General features: G+C 41.8%; 1 protein-coding gene across 1 annotated transcript in view; it reads right to left on the bottom strand.

Moving 5' to 3' along the window:
* Positions 1-15371, bottom strand: part of Prtg (protogenin) — a 103003-nt gene that overhangs the window by 41558 nt on the left and 46074 nt on the right. Inside the window, exons 5-11 of the mRNA XM_028771411.1 lie at positions 12161-12298; positions 11733-11891; positions 10445-10604; positions 9113-9360; positions 5786-5950; positions 3903-4208; positions 3291-3479 (exon numbers count right to left, since the gene is read on the bottom strand). Coding sequence (XP_028627244.1) covers positions 3291-3479; positions 3903-4208; positions 5786-5950; positions 9113-9360; positions 10445-10604; positions 11733-11891; positions 12161-12298 — 1365 coding nt within the window. The remainder of the gene's footprint in view (positions 1-3290; positions 3480-3902; positions 4209-5785; positions 5951-9112; positions 9361-10444; positions 10605-11732; positions 11892-12160; positions 12299-15371) is intronic.

The following is a 15371-nucleotide window of genomic DNA, read 5'->3' as shown; positions in this document are numbered from 1 at the left end:
ACAGGTACCTAAGCACATGAGTAACCATGTGTACTCCCCCACATAGAGTAACTTTAAGTGGAGCTCCCTCACACAGCATACATAACAGATGTCATAGCAAAAACAGCAGAAGCAGACTGATTTTTAAAAAAATCTCTCTGTGTGTATGTGTCTGTCTGTCTGTCTGTCCACTCACACATCCATGTGTGTGAAGGAAGATGCATATCTGTCATGTGTATGTGTGAAAATCAGAGGACAGCTTCATCAGGTGTCAGTATCCCCCACCACTCTCTTGTTTGGGACAGGAACTCCTATGAACCCCACCCCCACCCCAGGCGCAGCAGGCCAGCTGTCCCGAGAGCTTCTGAGCATCTTCTGCCTCCACCTCCCATCTCCTCACAGGCACACTAGGACTACAGTCACATGGCACCATGAGCTATACATGGGTTCGAGGCATTCAAACTCCGCCCTTCAAGCACTTTACCACTGAGCCACCTCCCTAGCCCCATGTAACTGATTTTTAAATTATAAGAGGAAATAATGGTTTATAGTTTTGAAAGCTATTATTTGGAGAGTATAAGAGTTATAAAAAAATCAGTGGGCCTTCCTCTGTCTCTCTACAAATGAATGAATGAATGAATGAATGAATGACTACTTCTGTACATATTCATCTCTCCCTTATTTACTCCACTCATAGATTATTTATATACACCTCTGGAAAAAATTTAAATGTTAACTAATTGGGGCTGGAGAGATGGCTCAGCAGTGAAGAAAGAGCACACACACACTGCTCTTCCAATCTGAACTCTCAGTACTCACACACGGCAGCTCACACCCACCTCCAGGAGATCTGACGCTCCCTTCCAGCCTCTGGGGACACCTGCATTCACACGTACATAGTCCCACACAGATACATACATATCACAAAAAATAATAATAAACCAAATCTTAATAAAATGTTAAAGAATTGTTTGTAACTGTTTGTGATTTTATTTTGTTTTTCTGAGGCATGAATGGTGTCATGTATTCCCAGGCTGCCCTTGGCCTTGCCACACAGCTGAAGATGAACTCCTCAGCCTCGCCTCCTTCTCCATAGTGCTAGGATTACCGGTGTGCCCAGCTTACTGCAAAAGTAGTCATGCAACATTTCTCGTAGTTTCTTCCAAGAGCAGAGCTTCTCTTATTTTTTGTTTTCTAACCAGTTATTTGACTCTTTAGTGTAAACTAGCAAGAATATGTACCCCAGAAACATGCTAAGGAATAGATTTCTATTTCAAGTTCTTTAACAGTAAGAAAAATCAAAGTTTGATCTATAGATAGTTTTCTTGTATATTTTTTGAACATTTATTTGTTTCCTACATGAATTTTTTGTCAGCATATATGTCTATGTGGTATGTGTGTACCTGGTGCCTTTGGAGGTCAGAAGAGGTTGTCATATCCTCTGGGACTGGAGTTACAGATGGTTTTGAGCTGCCACATGAGGGCTTGTGTCCTCTGGGACAGCAGCAGGACAGCAGCAAGTGCTCTTAACCACTGAGCCATAGCTCTAGCTCCTAATAAGTATTTTTATTTATGAGTCTGAAGGGGTGTCTATGTGTCAGTGCAGGGGAGCCCCTGGATGGCACTTACAGGTGGTTGTGAGCTGCCATATAGATTCAGGAACCAGATTCTGGTCCTCTGCAAGAGTAGCACACGCTCTCAACCACGGAGCCACCTCCAGTCCTGATCTCCAGCTTTGCATCAATTTTCTCATAGCCTGTTTCCTACTGGATACAAGCCAACAAGTACCCTCTCATCAACGATGAACGCATGCAAAGGGAGGGCACGCTGAGAGGCCACAGTGGGTACAAACATGAAAGGCTTGCAGCTCTGAGGCTGGGTTAACATCACCGTAACCAGCAGAGTAAGGAAGCTCAACCTGGACCATATGTCACTCCTCATCATTGATAAGCGTCACCACAGAGATCAACAATAAATTCATTTAACTGAATGCAGATTAAATTAAAAATGGAATAACAAGATTACAAGCAAAACACCATCTGGAAATCTACGGCAAGGGACCCTGGGATGAATCTCTATGTTCCTACATCTGGGGATAGGTTCACAGCATATCCTATTTACCCACACTAAGACTACTAGGCCTCTCCCCTTAGAGTGCCTCCAAGGGCTAACGATCCACAGGGCTTTATAAAGTCCTACTCTGTGCATAAGATGCCACGACAGTCTAGTGGATGTCTTTTGATCTCCCAGTGTGTCTGTCTCTGTCTGTCTCAGTGTTTCTACCTCCTTCCCTCAACCCCCATTACCAAGCTGGGTAGTAAGCCTAGAGTTTCATGCAGGCTACTCAAGTTGTCCACCACTGAGCCATATCCCCAGCCCAATTTCATAATTTGTTAAACACAATTACATCATGGATTTCTTTCCCAAAGTAAAGCAAAGAAAATAAGGGCAAGCCAGGGTCTCTGAAGACACAGATGAAGCCAAACACAGGTCAGTGTTTTATCTCCAGTGTGTCCAAGTCCATGAAGTAATATTCACAGTCATGGCATGGGACAGAGGCCATGTCATTATTATACATAATTTATGTAAATTGTTTTATACCAACAAAGCAACCAGGCAATTTCTTCTTCTTCTCCCCCCCCCCGCCCCAAAACAGAGTTTCTCTGTATATCCCTGGGTATTTTGGAACTCACTCTGTAGACCAGGCTGGCCTCGAACTCAGAAATCCACCTGCCTCTGCCTCCCAAGTGCTGGGATTAAAGGCGTGTGCCACCACTGCCCGGCCAACCAGGCAATTTCTAAGTTAAGCACACTTACTACTATTCAACCATTTTTGCCAAGTCTTGACTCCACAGTCGTATTCTTTATGTGTATGTGAACAGATGTGTGTAAATGTGAGTGTAGGTGTCGAGTGTCATACACATGTGGCAGTCAGAAGGTAACTTTAGGAGTCAGTCCCTCCTTCCACCCTGACATCGGGGGCTTGAGCTGCATTCATCAGGCAGGCATAGCACGTGCTTCTGCCCACTAAGCCATCTCACCAGCCCCTACAACCCTAGTCTATATCCACTGAATACCTGTAATAACAAATCAAGAGCTCCCTGCATCAAAAGTGATGGTTAACAGGAGAAACAGACACCCAGAGCAGGAGGAAAGGGGGAAAACAACATTGCCAACTTAAGGGGAACTGTCAATGACACAGAGAAATCCACTCTTTGCAGTACCCAGTCAACTCTCGTACATCCAATAAGCCTTTTCTCAGCCCGCCACAGCAGGAAGATAAAGGATCTGCATGATACAGACACACTCACCCAAGCCACTGAGCGTGTACAGCAGGTCACCAGTGTCAAGAAAGATAGGTCCGTGTTCCTGCTGCCCTTCCTCTTTATAAAACAGCTTGTAGCCCCGAATGGTGGCTGGGTCCTCGGTGTCTTGCAGCCACCTCACAGAGATGGTAGTACAATTCAGTGGTTCCAAATGCAGTTCAGGAGACTTGGGGGCTAGAAGAGTGCACCAGGACAACAGAGAACAACACATACCTCTCAGCTTCAAGCCAAAGTTACAAAGTCCAACCATTACACTTTGACCCAATGTTCACAATTTCAGTGACAAGCTAAAAGGATGGGCTGCCCTTCCAGAGGACCAGAGTTCGAATCCCAGCACCCACATGTCAGCTCATAACAATCAGTTATCCAGTCCCAGGGATCTGACGACTTTTTTGGCCTCTGTGGGCACTGTATACCAAGTGGTACACAGATGTGCATATGGGCAAAACACCCATACACATAAAACAGAAAATAAGACTCTTAATGTATATACTTATATCAACATAGACATAAAGTACACGTAAGCAAGAGTGAGACATTCTAATTCAAAAGTAAAAACATTCTTTTTCTTCCTAAACAGTCCTTGGGAGGTGTTACCTTTCACGCTTGTGGCTTTGGGCGTCCTGTGTGAGGTCCACACCGATGACTCTCCCAGACCCACTCGGGTAGCAGCAGTAATCCGGACCAGATAAACACTGTCTGGCTTCAAGTCTTCTAGAAGATACTCATACACAGTCCCTGGGAGCTCTACAACTTGAATGGAATTCTCAGTGCTCAGGCGGAAGGACAGTCGGTACAGCACCACTTGGCCCCGCCGGTACTTGGCCGGGATTGGCAGCCAGGAGACGAGAATGTTGGTGGGACTTTGACTCGTCAAGCTAATTTCGGGAGGTCTTAGAGGCACTAGTGAAATAAGAGAACACATTGTTCACAAAGATTTATAATCATTATTTATGGAATCCTTTTAACACATAACCTGGCCATATTGGAGATGCTTCCAGCTGGAGAAGGGTTTCAGAAAGGAAACGCAAGGAGGGTGCAACAAAAGTAGGGGCGATGGTTGGCTGTGATGAATATGGGCATATTTGCCAATTATATGAGAAAAAGTCACAAATAAGTCTACCAAAATCTGTCCGAAGCTAAGGAGAGTGTGTCGCAGGACAGCAAGGAAGCCCAGAATCCAAGGTTGCAACTGAGAAGTTTGATGTATAAAAAGTCTCATCCTAAAAATGAATGTGAAGTTTACTTATTTTTTATAATTATTCTATTTATTTATGTATATATGTATGAACTTGAGCATGCTGGTGTTGTATGGCATCATCCTCTGAATTAAATCATGCCAGGAAAAGTGTCAAGTCTGGAAAGCCCAAGCTTGGAAGATTCTCCAGGACCCCTTTATAAATGGAGTAATCAACTGCCAGGCAAGGAGACACTGAGCCGAAGGGGGATTCCTGCCTAGAAAAATCTCATATTATCATTATTATTATTATTATTTTAAAACCATCTACTATCTTTTTAAAGAGCTATTTTATGAGTACCAGTGATTGCCTGTACATAAGTTTGTGTACTATGTGCATGCAGTACCCTTGGAAGTCAGGAGGACATCAGATCCCCTGAAACTGAAGTTAGAGAAAATTTTCAGTCTGTGTGTGTGTGTGTGTGTATGTGTGTGTGTACATATAGGTCCTCTTCAAAAGCAACAAGTATCCATTTCTTTATTGCCCATAAAACTCATGTTCTATCCATTATACTGACAACCTAATTAGAAAATACAAAATGTTTAGGGTTTTTTGCTTTTTTTGCTTTGTGTGTTTTTTAGTTGTGGCTCTGCGGGTCAACCAATGGATCTCTAACCACTAGGCAAGCACTCTATCACTGAGTAAATATAAAAATTTACTCTTAAAATGTATACTATACACTATCCATGAAAGGTGCTCTAAGAGCCAGAAAGACAGTTCATCAGTAAAGTCTGACGGCTGGAGTGCAATCCCTGAGACATACATAGAGGAAGGGACAAAACCAATTCCTACAAACTGCTCTCTGGCCTAAATACAGATACCATGGCAAATGCATCTACACACAAACAAACAAACAAACAAATATTTAAGTGCTCTTTATCAGGGCTGGAGAGATGTCTCAGCATTTAAGGACACATACTAATCTTGTAACAGAACCCAAGTTTGATTTCTAGCACCCACATTGAATGTGGCTCACAACTCCAGCTCCAGAAAATCTAGTGCCCTCTCTGGATACTGAGGACACACACACACACACACATACACACTTGAAAAATAAAGTATTTTTTAAAGTATCCTTTATCATGTTATGGCAAAGACCATAACATGAGACTTGAGACTTGACAGAGCAGCAGGCCTGCAGTTGAGCATAACTATTTTCATTTAACCAGACAGACTCACTCATTGAAAGTGACCAAGTCTACAAATGTTCACACTTGATAACCCAGGACTGTGTTTCCTTACCGTCTTCCAGCGTGTTCTGTGTTACATGATCTGACATCTGGCTGGCTCCCATTGGCATGTATGCCACGATGTAGAAAGTATAGTTGCTGTCAGGTTCCAAGTCATCAATGATATAATGAGTCGTGTCATTTCCAAGGACCACCTGATATTCCTCGTTATTTAAACCTAGACCAAAGTACCCATGTTTTAAAATGACAAATATTCAGCCAAGTGGTAGTGGCAGGTGAATCTATATGAGTTTGAAACCAGCCTCATCTACAAATGGAGTCCAGGACAGCCAAGACTACACAGGGAAACTCCATTTCCAAAACAACCAAAAATAACAATAATAAAAAGACTAATATTCAAAATAAAATTAGCAAGGCCATTTCTCTTCACAGTTATCTCTGTTGTCTTCTATAGCCCGGCACACAAAACCCTTCAGTGCGCAAAAAACTCCTTGTTGCCTAAAAGTAACCAAGTTTTTTTAATAAAAAAAAAAATGTACTGGTTAGAACACTTCCTGAAATGAGTCCATCTTCTCCAAAGGTCAGAAGAGGACGGGGCTGTAAGGACTGGTGAGAGATGAAAGCCCAGCACAACAGAATACTGTAATGCATCAAGCAAATGTCCCAGCTTAAAACCCAGTTTTCTGTGGAACACAGAGACAGTGGGGCATGCAGAGAGTCTGCTTTTTACAAAAATAATCTAAATGAAAAGTTGGGCTGCAAAGCTTCTCATTCTGCCCCTAGAGAACATATTACATGGGCCAACACAGGCCTTTTCTTTATTTAATACTAAAAGCAAAATGGAAGAATAAACTCAGAATGTTTTGTCCAATGGTGAATATTCAGTTTTTTAAAGAAGGAGACAAATTCTCAGAGATTCTTAATAAACTATGCAAGGCAAGGTACAGAAGAGGATTTGTCCATGTGGGCTTCATTCCTGGGGTGCAGCCTTGGAGAAAGGAGCTAAGACACTGCCAGCCGCTGTGCACAGCTACGGGCAGCACTTGTCAACTCTCTCACTCCGCTCCCTGCACCAGCCCCTTCTCCCTGCACTGGATTTATAAACAAAACAGAAGGCACATTCCAGCACGGAGTTTTCCCACATTTCTGAATTAACTTCATAGCATTTTAATTAGACAAGATTAGAGGCGTTTCACAACACACTGGCTAATGTCTCATTAATTAGGGATTGCATAGTACAATTTCTGACCTACTAAACAAAGTCCTTGCGTTCAAATTAAAAAGCCTTGTTCTGCCCCTGAATAGAAGGCTGAGTGGCATGCAGGGGCTCTAATGAAACCAGTACAATGGTGAACAAGTGTGGGCCCCACCAAGCCAGCCTTCCTTTCACCTTCCTAAGTCAGCAAAGAGAATGAATACACTCTAGCATGCTCGTAACAGGACATTCTTCTTCCAACCAGCACCCTTGAGTTACATTCAATATCCATTTTCAAAACACTGCTTAAAAGTGTAAAAAACCAGCATCAGCCAAGAGCCAATCCCCTGTCTCAGCCACACCTGGTGTTAGCATCACACTATTCTTTGAATGTCCCCTCTAGTCATAATGTAAGCTGCATAAAACCAGACTGTTTCTGTACTAGCATTCATAAACCCCAGTCAATGGAGAAATCACTAGGATTTGTGAATAGTTTTTCTATTTCTACAACAGTTTTGCCTAAAAGAAAGGTAAAAAGGATTTTTTTTCTTAATCACCAAAATGGAACCAGTAATTGGAACCAGTAATACCTACATGTATGTATGTGCAACACATACGTGCCTAGCACCAAAGGATGTCAGAAGAGAGTGCTGGATCCCTTAGAGCTAGGGTTACAGGCAGTAGTAAGCCACCTGGTGTGGGTTCTGAGAACAGAATCCAGGTCCTCAGCAGAAACAGAGCAAGTGCTGTAAGCACTGAGCTGTCTCACCAGTTCCTGATATTTAATTTAATACAGTAAAAGAGATATCACAAAAAAATCTTGTTCAATATTTTTTCATAATATTTATTTCTTTCAGCGGTACTGGGGATTGAGCCCAGGGCTTTATACATGCTGTTCAAGAAGTCTATCATTAAGCTACAGCCCACCCTGTTGTGTTTAATTTTCTTTCAAAATGAAAATATTCAACATATATAAAATTTAAATTGCAGAATTTAGCTAGGTGGTAAGCACGATTTAATCCCAGCACTCAAGAGGAAAAGGCAGGTTGGATCTCTGAGTTTGAAGCCAGCCTAGTCTACAAAACAAAGTTCCAGAACAGCCAGGACTACATAGAGAAAACACTCTCTAAATAAATAAATAAATAAATAAATAAATAAATAGATAAATAGATAGATAGATAAATAAATTCCAATACAAAACAAAAAGAAAACAAACAAAAGAAAAGAAAATGCAGAATTTCATATGCTTACATTCCCCTAAAAAATAGCATGTTAGCTGGACACGGTAATCTATATCCTTAATCCCAGTACTCAGGAGGCAAAGGAATCTCTGTGAGTTCGAGACCAGCTGGTCTACATAATGAATTCCAGGCCAGCCAGGGCTACAAAGTGAGACCCTGTCTCAAAACAACCATCCTCCATAAGAACATATCTTAAGACCAGCTGGGTTTGCTCTCAAAGACCATCACAGCAGGGTTTGTCTGACTGTTGACATTCTGCCCAAGAAGAGTATGGAGAGGGCCATGTACCTTCACCTGAGTATCTGTGTCCAGCCACACAGCCTGCAGGAAGTGCATGCAACTCAGCCTTAATTGCACTTCGCCTCAAGGTCTCAGGAAGGAGCTAGAGGACAGAGCTTAGAGGAGACCTGGGCAAGGGAAGAAGGACTGCCATATGTTTGCCTACAGAAAAGCCATTGTGTGGGATAAAGAATCTCTGTGTGACACTTGGGGGGCTATTTGTGCTCCTGTCAGTAACTCCTCACAGTCTCTACATAAGCCCTATAATTTCACTGTGGAACAGATCATTGATTTTTCATTGGACCTTAAAAAGAGAAAGGAGTTAATGTTATACAGGTCCCCAGGGTGAAAATTCTCTTAACAATTATGTAAGCTTTTACTTATTCTGAAGACAAATATTTCATTTATTCTTGTTTGGTTGGTTGGCCTCAAATTTTCTATGTAGTCGAGGATGGCCTACAACTTCTGATTTTCCTGGCTTTCCTTCCTAAGTGTTAGTTTCATGGGCATGAGCCATCACATCAGGTGTCTGTAGTTCTGGGGATCACACCCAGGGACCTATGCATGCCAGGCAAGCACTTTACCAATTAAGCCATGTCTCTAACCTCTGGAAACAAACCCGTGACTGCAAACAGCACTTACTAAAGGCTTGTAAGCTGCTTACCTTCTGCCTTCATGTAGTGCACAGAGTAGGCAATGACCTTGTCTGAATTGTACAGTGGTCTCTCCCAAGCTAGAAGGATAGCAGAGCTTGACATGGTTTCAGCATGAACATTGTAAGGAGCGCTGGGTCTGTCTTCTGACATTACCACGGTCAATCTGGCTCGAGACAGAACAGATCCTTGGCTGTTTTCAGCCATGCACTGATAGATAGCATCGTCTTCTGGGATAATCTGATTAATGACCAATTTGCTGAGGAAATAAAGAAGTATTTACAACCATAAAAAAATCCTAAGAATGACATTCAAAAGCACCTTTTGTTAAATGCACCTTTCATTTTATACAAAAACATGCTGAGAACAACCAGGTCTAATGAAAAATAATCTACATTAATTACTTAAAGTTACTCTGATTTATATTTTCAATCTTCATTAGCACTTATGGTAGTCAAATTCTCTTTGCTTTAATCGCTTTTTAAAAAAATAGCTTTTAGGGGCTGGAGAGATGGCTCAGTGGTTAAGAGCACTGACTGCTCTTCCAGAGGTTCTGAGTTCAAATCCCAGCAACCACATGGTGGCTCATAGCCATCTGTAATGAGATTCAACGCCCTCTTCTGGTGTGTCTGAAGACAGCTACAGTGTACTCATAAGTAAAATAAATAAATCTTAAAAAAAAATAGCTTTTAGTAAGAAAGCTACTACTTTATTTATTTATTTATTATCTATTACTCTATTCTACAGTCTATACTTAACTCATATTGTAATATACACATAAAGTTCAGATCAACAGAAATTTTAAAGTTTCGTTCAACTAAATAAGAATGTTACAGGAATATATATATATATATATATATATATATATATATATATATATATATCTCAAAGACAAGTTCTCATCATGTAGTCCTGCTGGCTGGTCTGGAACTCAAGGTGTAGACCAGGATGGCCTCAAACTCACAGATCTGCCGTGCCTTCCAAATACTGGGACTAAAGTCATAAGCTACAGTGACCGTCCAACTTTCATTCTTAAGGTCATTAAATTTGAATGAAGAACTTGAAAGGAAGTAAATTATTTCATTCATTTTTTTTCTCATTTGATGGAAGAAGTAACTGAAACACAGAGTCCAAGTTTGCTGTGGTCACTTAGCCAGCCTACTTTGGCTAGAACTGCTGTCTGGGGGACTGTTTGCATAAGGTCCATTATAGCACATCACATTGGATCCATGTAAAAATACAAAAGGATCGACGGCCCACTAATGCTATAAACCTTAATTTCTTGCATTTAGTGTTAACAGGCATTATTTTATTTAAAACAGTAGCCACATAACATAGCTCACCTGTTGTACATTTTAATCCTGCCATTTGAATGTATCCGTCTCCCATTCTTTAACCAGGACATTTTGGGTGATGGGATTCCTTCTGCTTGACACACAAACCGTGCGGTGCCAGCTCGTGGCCTTGTTAAACTTTCAGGCCATTCAACAAATGAAGGAGGAGCTATTTCAAAGGGAAAAAATATATTCTATGACTTCGATAGGAATGACAAGAGCAAGTGAAGAAAGAATACAAAAATGAGATGAATCCCACATACAAAGATAACTGACAGTCTGAGTTTCCTACAACTAGTTAGGTAATGGTACCTTTCATTGTCAACTTGACACAACCTAAAATCACTTGGCAGGGAATGCTGACCTGTATTGAGTGGAGAAATCAGCTGAGCACAAGCAAACAAGTGAGCATGCGTGAATTCATTTCACTTTCCTCCTGACTGTGAATGAGATAAGAATAGTTGTAGGAAGTTCCTTTAACTTCTCCACAAATATGACCTGTAATCTGGAAGTAACTATAATCTAAAATTAACCCTTTATCCCCTAAATTGTCTTTTTGGGGGGGCAGTAGAGGTATCACAGCAAAATAAACAAAATAAGGAGAGTGCTTCCATCTTATGTTCAGCACCCACTTTCCCTCACTGAGACCACCTGTGAACACACTGTCAATACTCATACCCAGCAGCCGTCTTAACTAAACCCAACGGGAGGACACTTATGAACATATACAGTCCCTGAGAGTTTAATTTCACACTGTTAAATGTGTGTAGATATGTGGATGGATGACAAAGGAGGCTTTAATAAGAAGCATGGAGCCATACACACAAACATGGTGACTTTGGCACGATTCTAGAGCTGTATTTAACATAGAAATTTAATTTTTTCCTTTACAACTCCCTGTTGAGTTTTATAATACTTATTATTAACTTCCCTATCACTGCTGTCAAACTCCAGTTAACAGCAAGCTATATGGAGCTGGAGGCTACCTCAGTGGCTGAGAGCATTTGCTGCTCTTACAGAGAACTCAAGTTCAGTTCCCAACACCCACATGGGCAGCTCACAACTTCCTGTAAGCTCCAGGAGAGACAGCCTCTTTGGGCACTGCATTGACATGCATACACCTATATACATACATACATACATACATACATACATACACACACATACACACACACGAACACACACACACAATTCAAAACAAAACCTTACAGATGAAAACCACAAAAGAAATTAAAATGCCAAAAAAAATGGCAAACATTAAAACACAAACTTCTCTGATTATAGAAAGAATGCATACCTAATACAGTTAACGTCGCCATTGCAACTGTAAAGTTGCGTGTGCCTGGGGTGGTGGCCCGACAAACGTAAACTCCAGCATGCTGTAGCTTGACATCTGATATAATGAGATTGCCATTTCCAAGTACTCGAGTATTGAAGACATCAATGGACTTGTGATCTATTTCAAAGAAAACATGGAAGTTGAAACAAGGAATTTCATCTGAAATTATACCAAAAGATCGCTATCCATGAAATCAGTCATTAAAAAACAACAATTTCTCTGGGGCATAAACTCTCCCTATGTTACAAAACTAAAACGAAGTTGTTCAGATGCAACTGCCAAATGTGTGTTTTCTCTATAAAATACACATTTTATCAGTTTCATTAAAAGGAATAAAGGTCAAGGAAAGACTTCCTTGACTCCCACCCCCAGGGAGGACGGCTTACCAAGACGGCTCCAGGAAATGATGGGCTTAGGATATCCTGTGGCCATACACTCTAGCACAACTGTCTGATGTAGAGACGCGGTTACATTCTGTGGACTGGCTATAATGGTTGGCATGTAGAAGGATCTGGTCTCATTAGCTTTGGGCAGGAAAAGGTAGAACACATAAATAAATCATGAGAAGAATATTAAAACAATGATTCTTCTTTACTTTCCCATTTAGTCTTTCATTTTCTGAGGTAGAATCTCACGTAGCCTAGGTTGGCCTTCAGTTCCCTATGCACTTAAGGCTCCTGGTCTCTACCCTGAAAGTGCTGGGATTCCAGCTTACTTTTCTTTCCTGTTCATTTCCTCTGTCTCTTAGTCCTTTCCTTTCTTCCTTTCTCTTCCTCACTCCCTCCCTTCTTCTTCCTTCTTTCCTTCCTGTATGTGTGTTTATATGTATGTACATATACAAGGCCAGAAGAAATCGGATATCCTGCTTTGTCATTCTCCACTTTACTACTGTGAGACAGGGTCTGTCACTGAACCTGAAGCTAGGTGCACAGACATCAGGCTATCATATTCTTCTTCTCTCTAGTTCCACAGCACTGGGGTTACTGGCATACAGCTTTTATGTGGGGACTGGGACGGGAACTCAAGGTCTCATATTTGTACAAGTGCTCTTACAAAGCCATCTTCCCAGCCTACACCATTTGTTTGTTTTTTGTTTGATTTGTTTTTCAAGACAGTTTCTCTTGTGTAGCTGTCTTGAATCTCGATCTATAGACCAGGCTGGCCTTGAACTCACAGAGATCTGCCTGTCTCTGCCTCCTAAGTGCTGGGACTAAAGCATGCATCACCACTACCTAGCTCTTCCTTCTTTCTTTCTCTCTTTCTTTCTCTCTCTCTTTCTTTCTTTCTTTCTTTCTTTCTTTCTTTCCTTTTTTCCTTCCTTCCTTCCTTCCTTCCTTAAAGATTCATTCATTTACTTTATGTATGTGAGTACATTGTAGCTGTCTTCAGACACAACAGAAGAGGGCATCAGATCCCATTACAAATGGTTGTGAGCCACCATGTGGTTGCTGGGAATTTAATTCAGGACCTCTGGAAGAGCAGTCAGTGCTCTTAACCACTAAGCCATCTCTCCAGTCCCTTTCCTTCGTTTTTTTAAACAAGATTTGTTTAAGTTCTATTGAGAGTCTAACTCATATCATATACAATTCACCCTTCACCCACAAGATTTATTTAACTCAATCAGTTATATAACTATTACAACCAATTTTACAACAGTTTTTAATTATCCTTGCTGTTGTAATTTCCTCAGAGATTGAAACATTCCATCTTTCAGGGAAGCTCATTACCACCAAAAGAAAAGAACTCAAAATAGCTTAGGAAGTCCCAGAAACAGATCAGATTCACCATGCCCCTCATACCCCAAGAGTACAAACAGTAAGGACTGCTGAGGAACACTCTCTGAGGAGCTGACCTACAAAGAAGACTCTTAGGCAAGTCCAGCCACCTAAAAGAAACAGAGATCAGTGAGCTCCCTGGGAGACACAACCAATGAGTCACTTAGAAATGTCACCATCCAACCTCTTAGCTGCCTGCAGTCTGTGCAGTGTGCCCCAGGTCCCACCTTTTGTGATCTGTCGTGTACTCTGGGATACGTGCCTGGGTGATGCAGCTGCCTTGGAGTCATGTCTGCTCCTGTAAGTGACCTCTCACCCACATTCCTATAAGTAATTCCAATAAAACTCATTGGTTCACCAAGCTGGACTTTGGTGGCATTCATACTTTGGTCTGTAGTGGGATCCCTATTTGGGGTGCGTGTGTCTCCCCAGGATAAGTCTGTCACACAATACCTCCAAATGCATATCTGTTAGCAGTTAATTTTTTTCCTGGTTTTGTGTTTTTATTGGGGTTTATGGGCAGGAGCTGCCATCATAAAGTATGCCCCTCCCACGAAGCAGGTCGTTCCAATCCTCCTGTGATTTCTGGGACTTTTTCTTTTTCTTTGTGTTGCTCTTTGTGCAGCTAGCAGCAGCCTCAGGCTCCTCCTTAGAAATCTTCCTTTTCTTCTTAGGGGTGGGGCTTGCTGCCTCTTCTGGTTCACTAGCCACTTCTTCCTTAGGTGAGGATTTCTTTCTCTCAGGAACACTTATGCTGCTTCTAGCCATCTCTTCAAGATCACTGGCCAACTCCTCCTTGAGAAAAGCTTTCTTTTTCTTGGTTTTAGACAAAGAGACAGGTGGATCTTTCATTCCATTTTCCTGTAGGATCTCTTGGGGTTGTTTTAGCTTTTTCTTCTTCTTAGGTTTTCTTAAGTGGAGGAGTATCATATCAGAAACAAAATGTTTTATTGGCAATGGACATTATCTTTCTGTCTCTTTCTGTATTTTGTGCTTTTAAAAACAAAAGTGAAAGGCTGAAGAGATAGCTTAGTGGTTAAGAGCACTGACTAGTTTTCCAGAGGTCCTGAGTTCAATTCCCAGCAATCACATGGTGGCTCATAACCATCTGTAATAGAATCTGATGCCCTCTTCTGGTGTGTCTGAAGACAGCTAGCTACAGTGTATCCACATACATAAAATAGTAAATCTTTTTTAAAAAGTGAAAAATGGCCGGGCAGTGGTAGCGCACACCTTTAATCCCAGCACTTGGGAGGCAGAGGCAGGTGGATTTCTGAGTTTGAGGCCAGCTCGAGGTCTACAGAGTGAGTTCCAGGACAGCCAGGGCTACACAGAGAAACCCTGTCTTGAAAAAAAACAAAAAACAAAAAAAAAAAACAAAAAAAAAGTGAAAAATGTATAAAGCAATCATTCAATGTTCTAAGTAGAGTACAGTCCAGGCATAGCAGAAGAGAAGGGATACATTCCCTTCCGCCCCTGCCTGGTCCTTTGGGCTGGAGCAGACACAGAGTCGGTCTGCTCCTGTCCTGTGGAAAAACTGAATACTGAGTCATCGAGGAGCCACTGCACTCAAAGCAGTGGGTAAGAACTCCATCTCACTCCCTAAGCCCCAGAGATACATCTGGGAGCCAGGGACATTCAGGACACAGCAGCTACCCAAACCCCACCCCTCCAGAATTCCACTTCCCTTCTGCCCCTGCCTGGTACTTTGGGCTGGAGCAGACACAGAGTCAGTCTGCTCCTGTCTTGTGGAGAAACTGAATCCTGAGTCATCAAGGAGCCACTGCACTCAGAGCAGTGGGTAAGAACTCCATCTCACTCC

Source organism: Grammomys surdaster, unplaced genomic scaffold (assembly GCF_004785775.1).
Source record: "Grammomys surdaster isolate TR1022 unplaced genomic scaffold, NIH_TR_1.0 206, whole genome shotgun sequence".
In the NCBI taxonomy this organism is placed as follows: Eukaryota; Metazoa; Chordata; class Mammalia; order Rodentia; family Muridae; genus Grammomys; species Grammomys surdaster.
The sequence above is the reverse complement of the archived record's forward strand: the minus strand, read 5'-3'. Positions and strand labels throughout refer to the sequence as shown.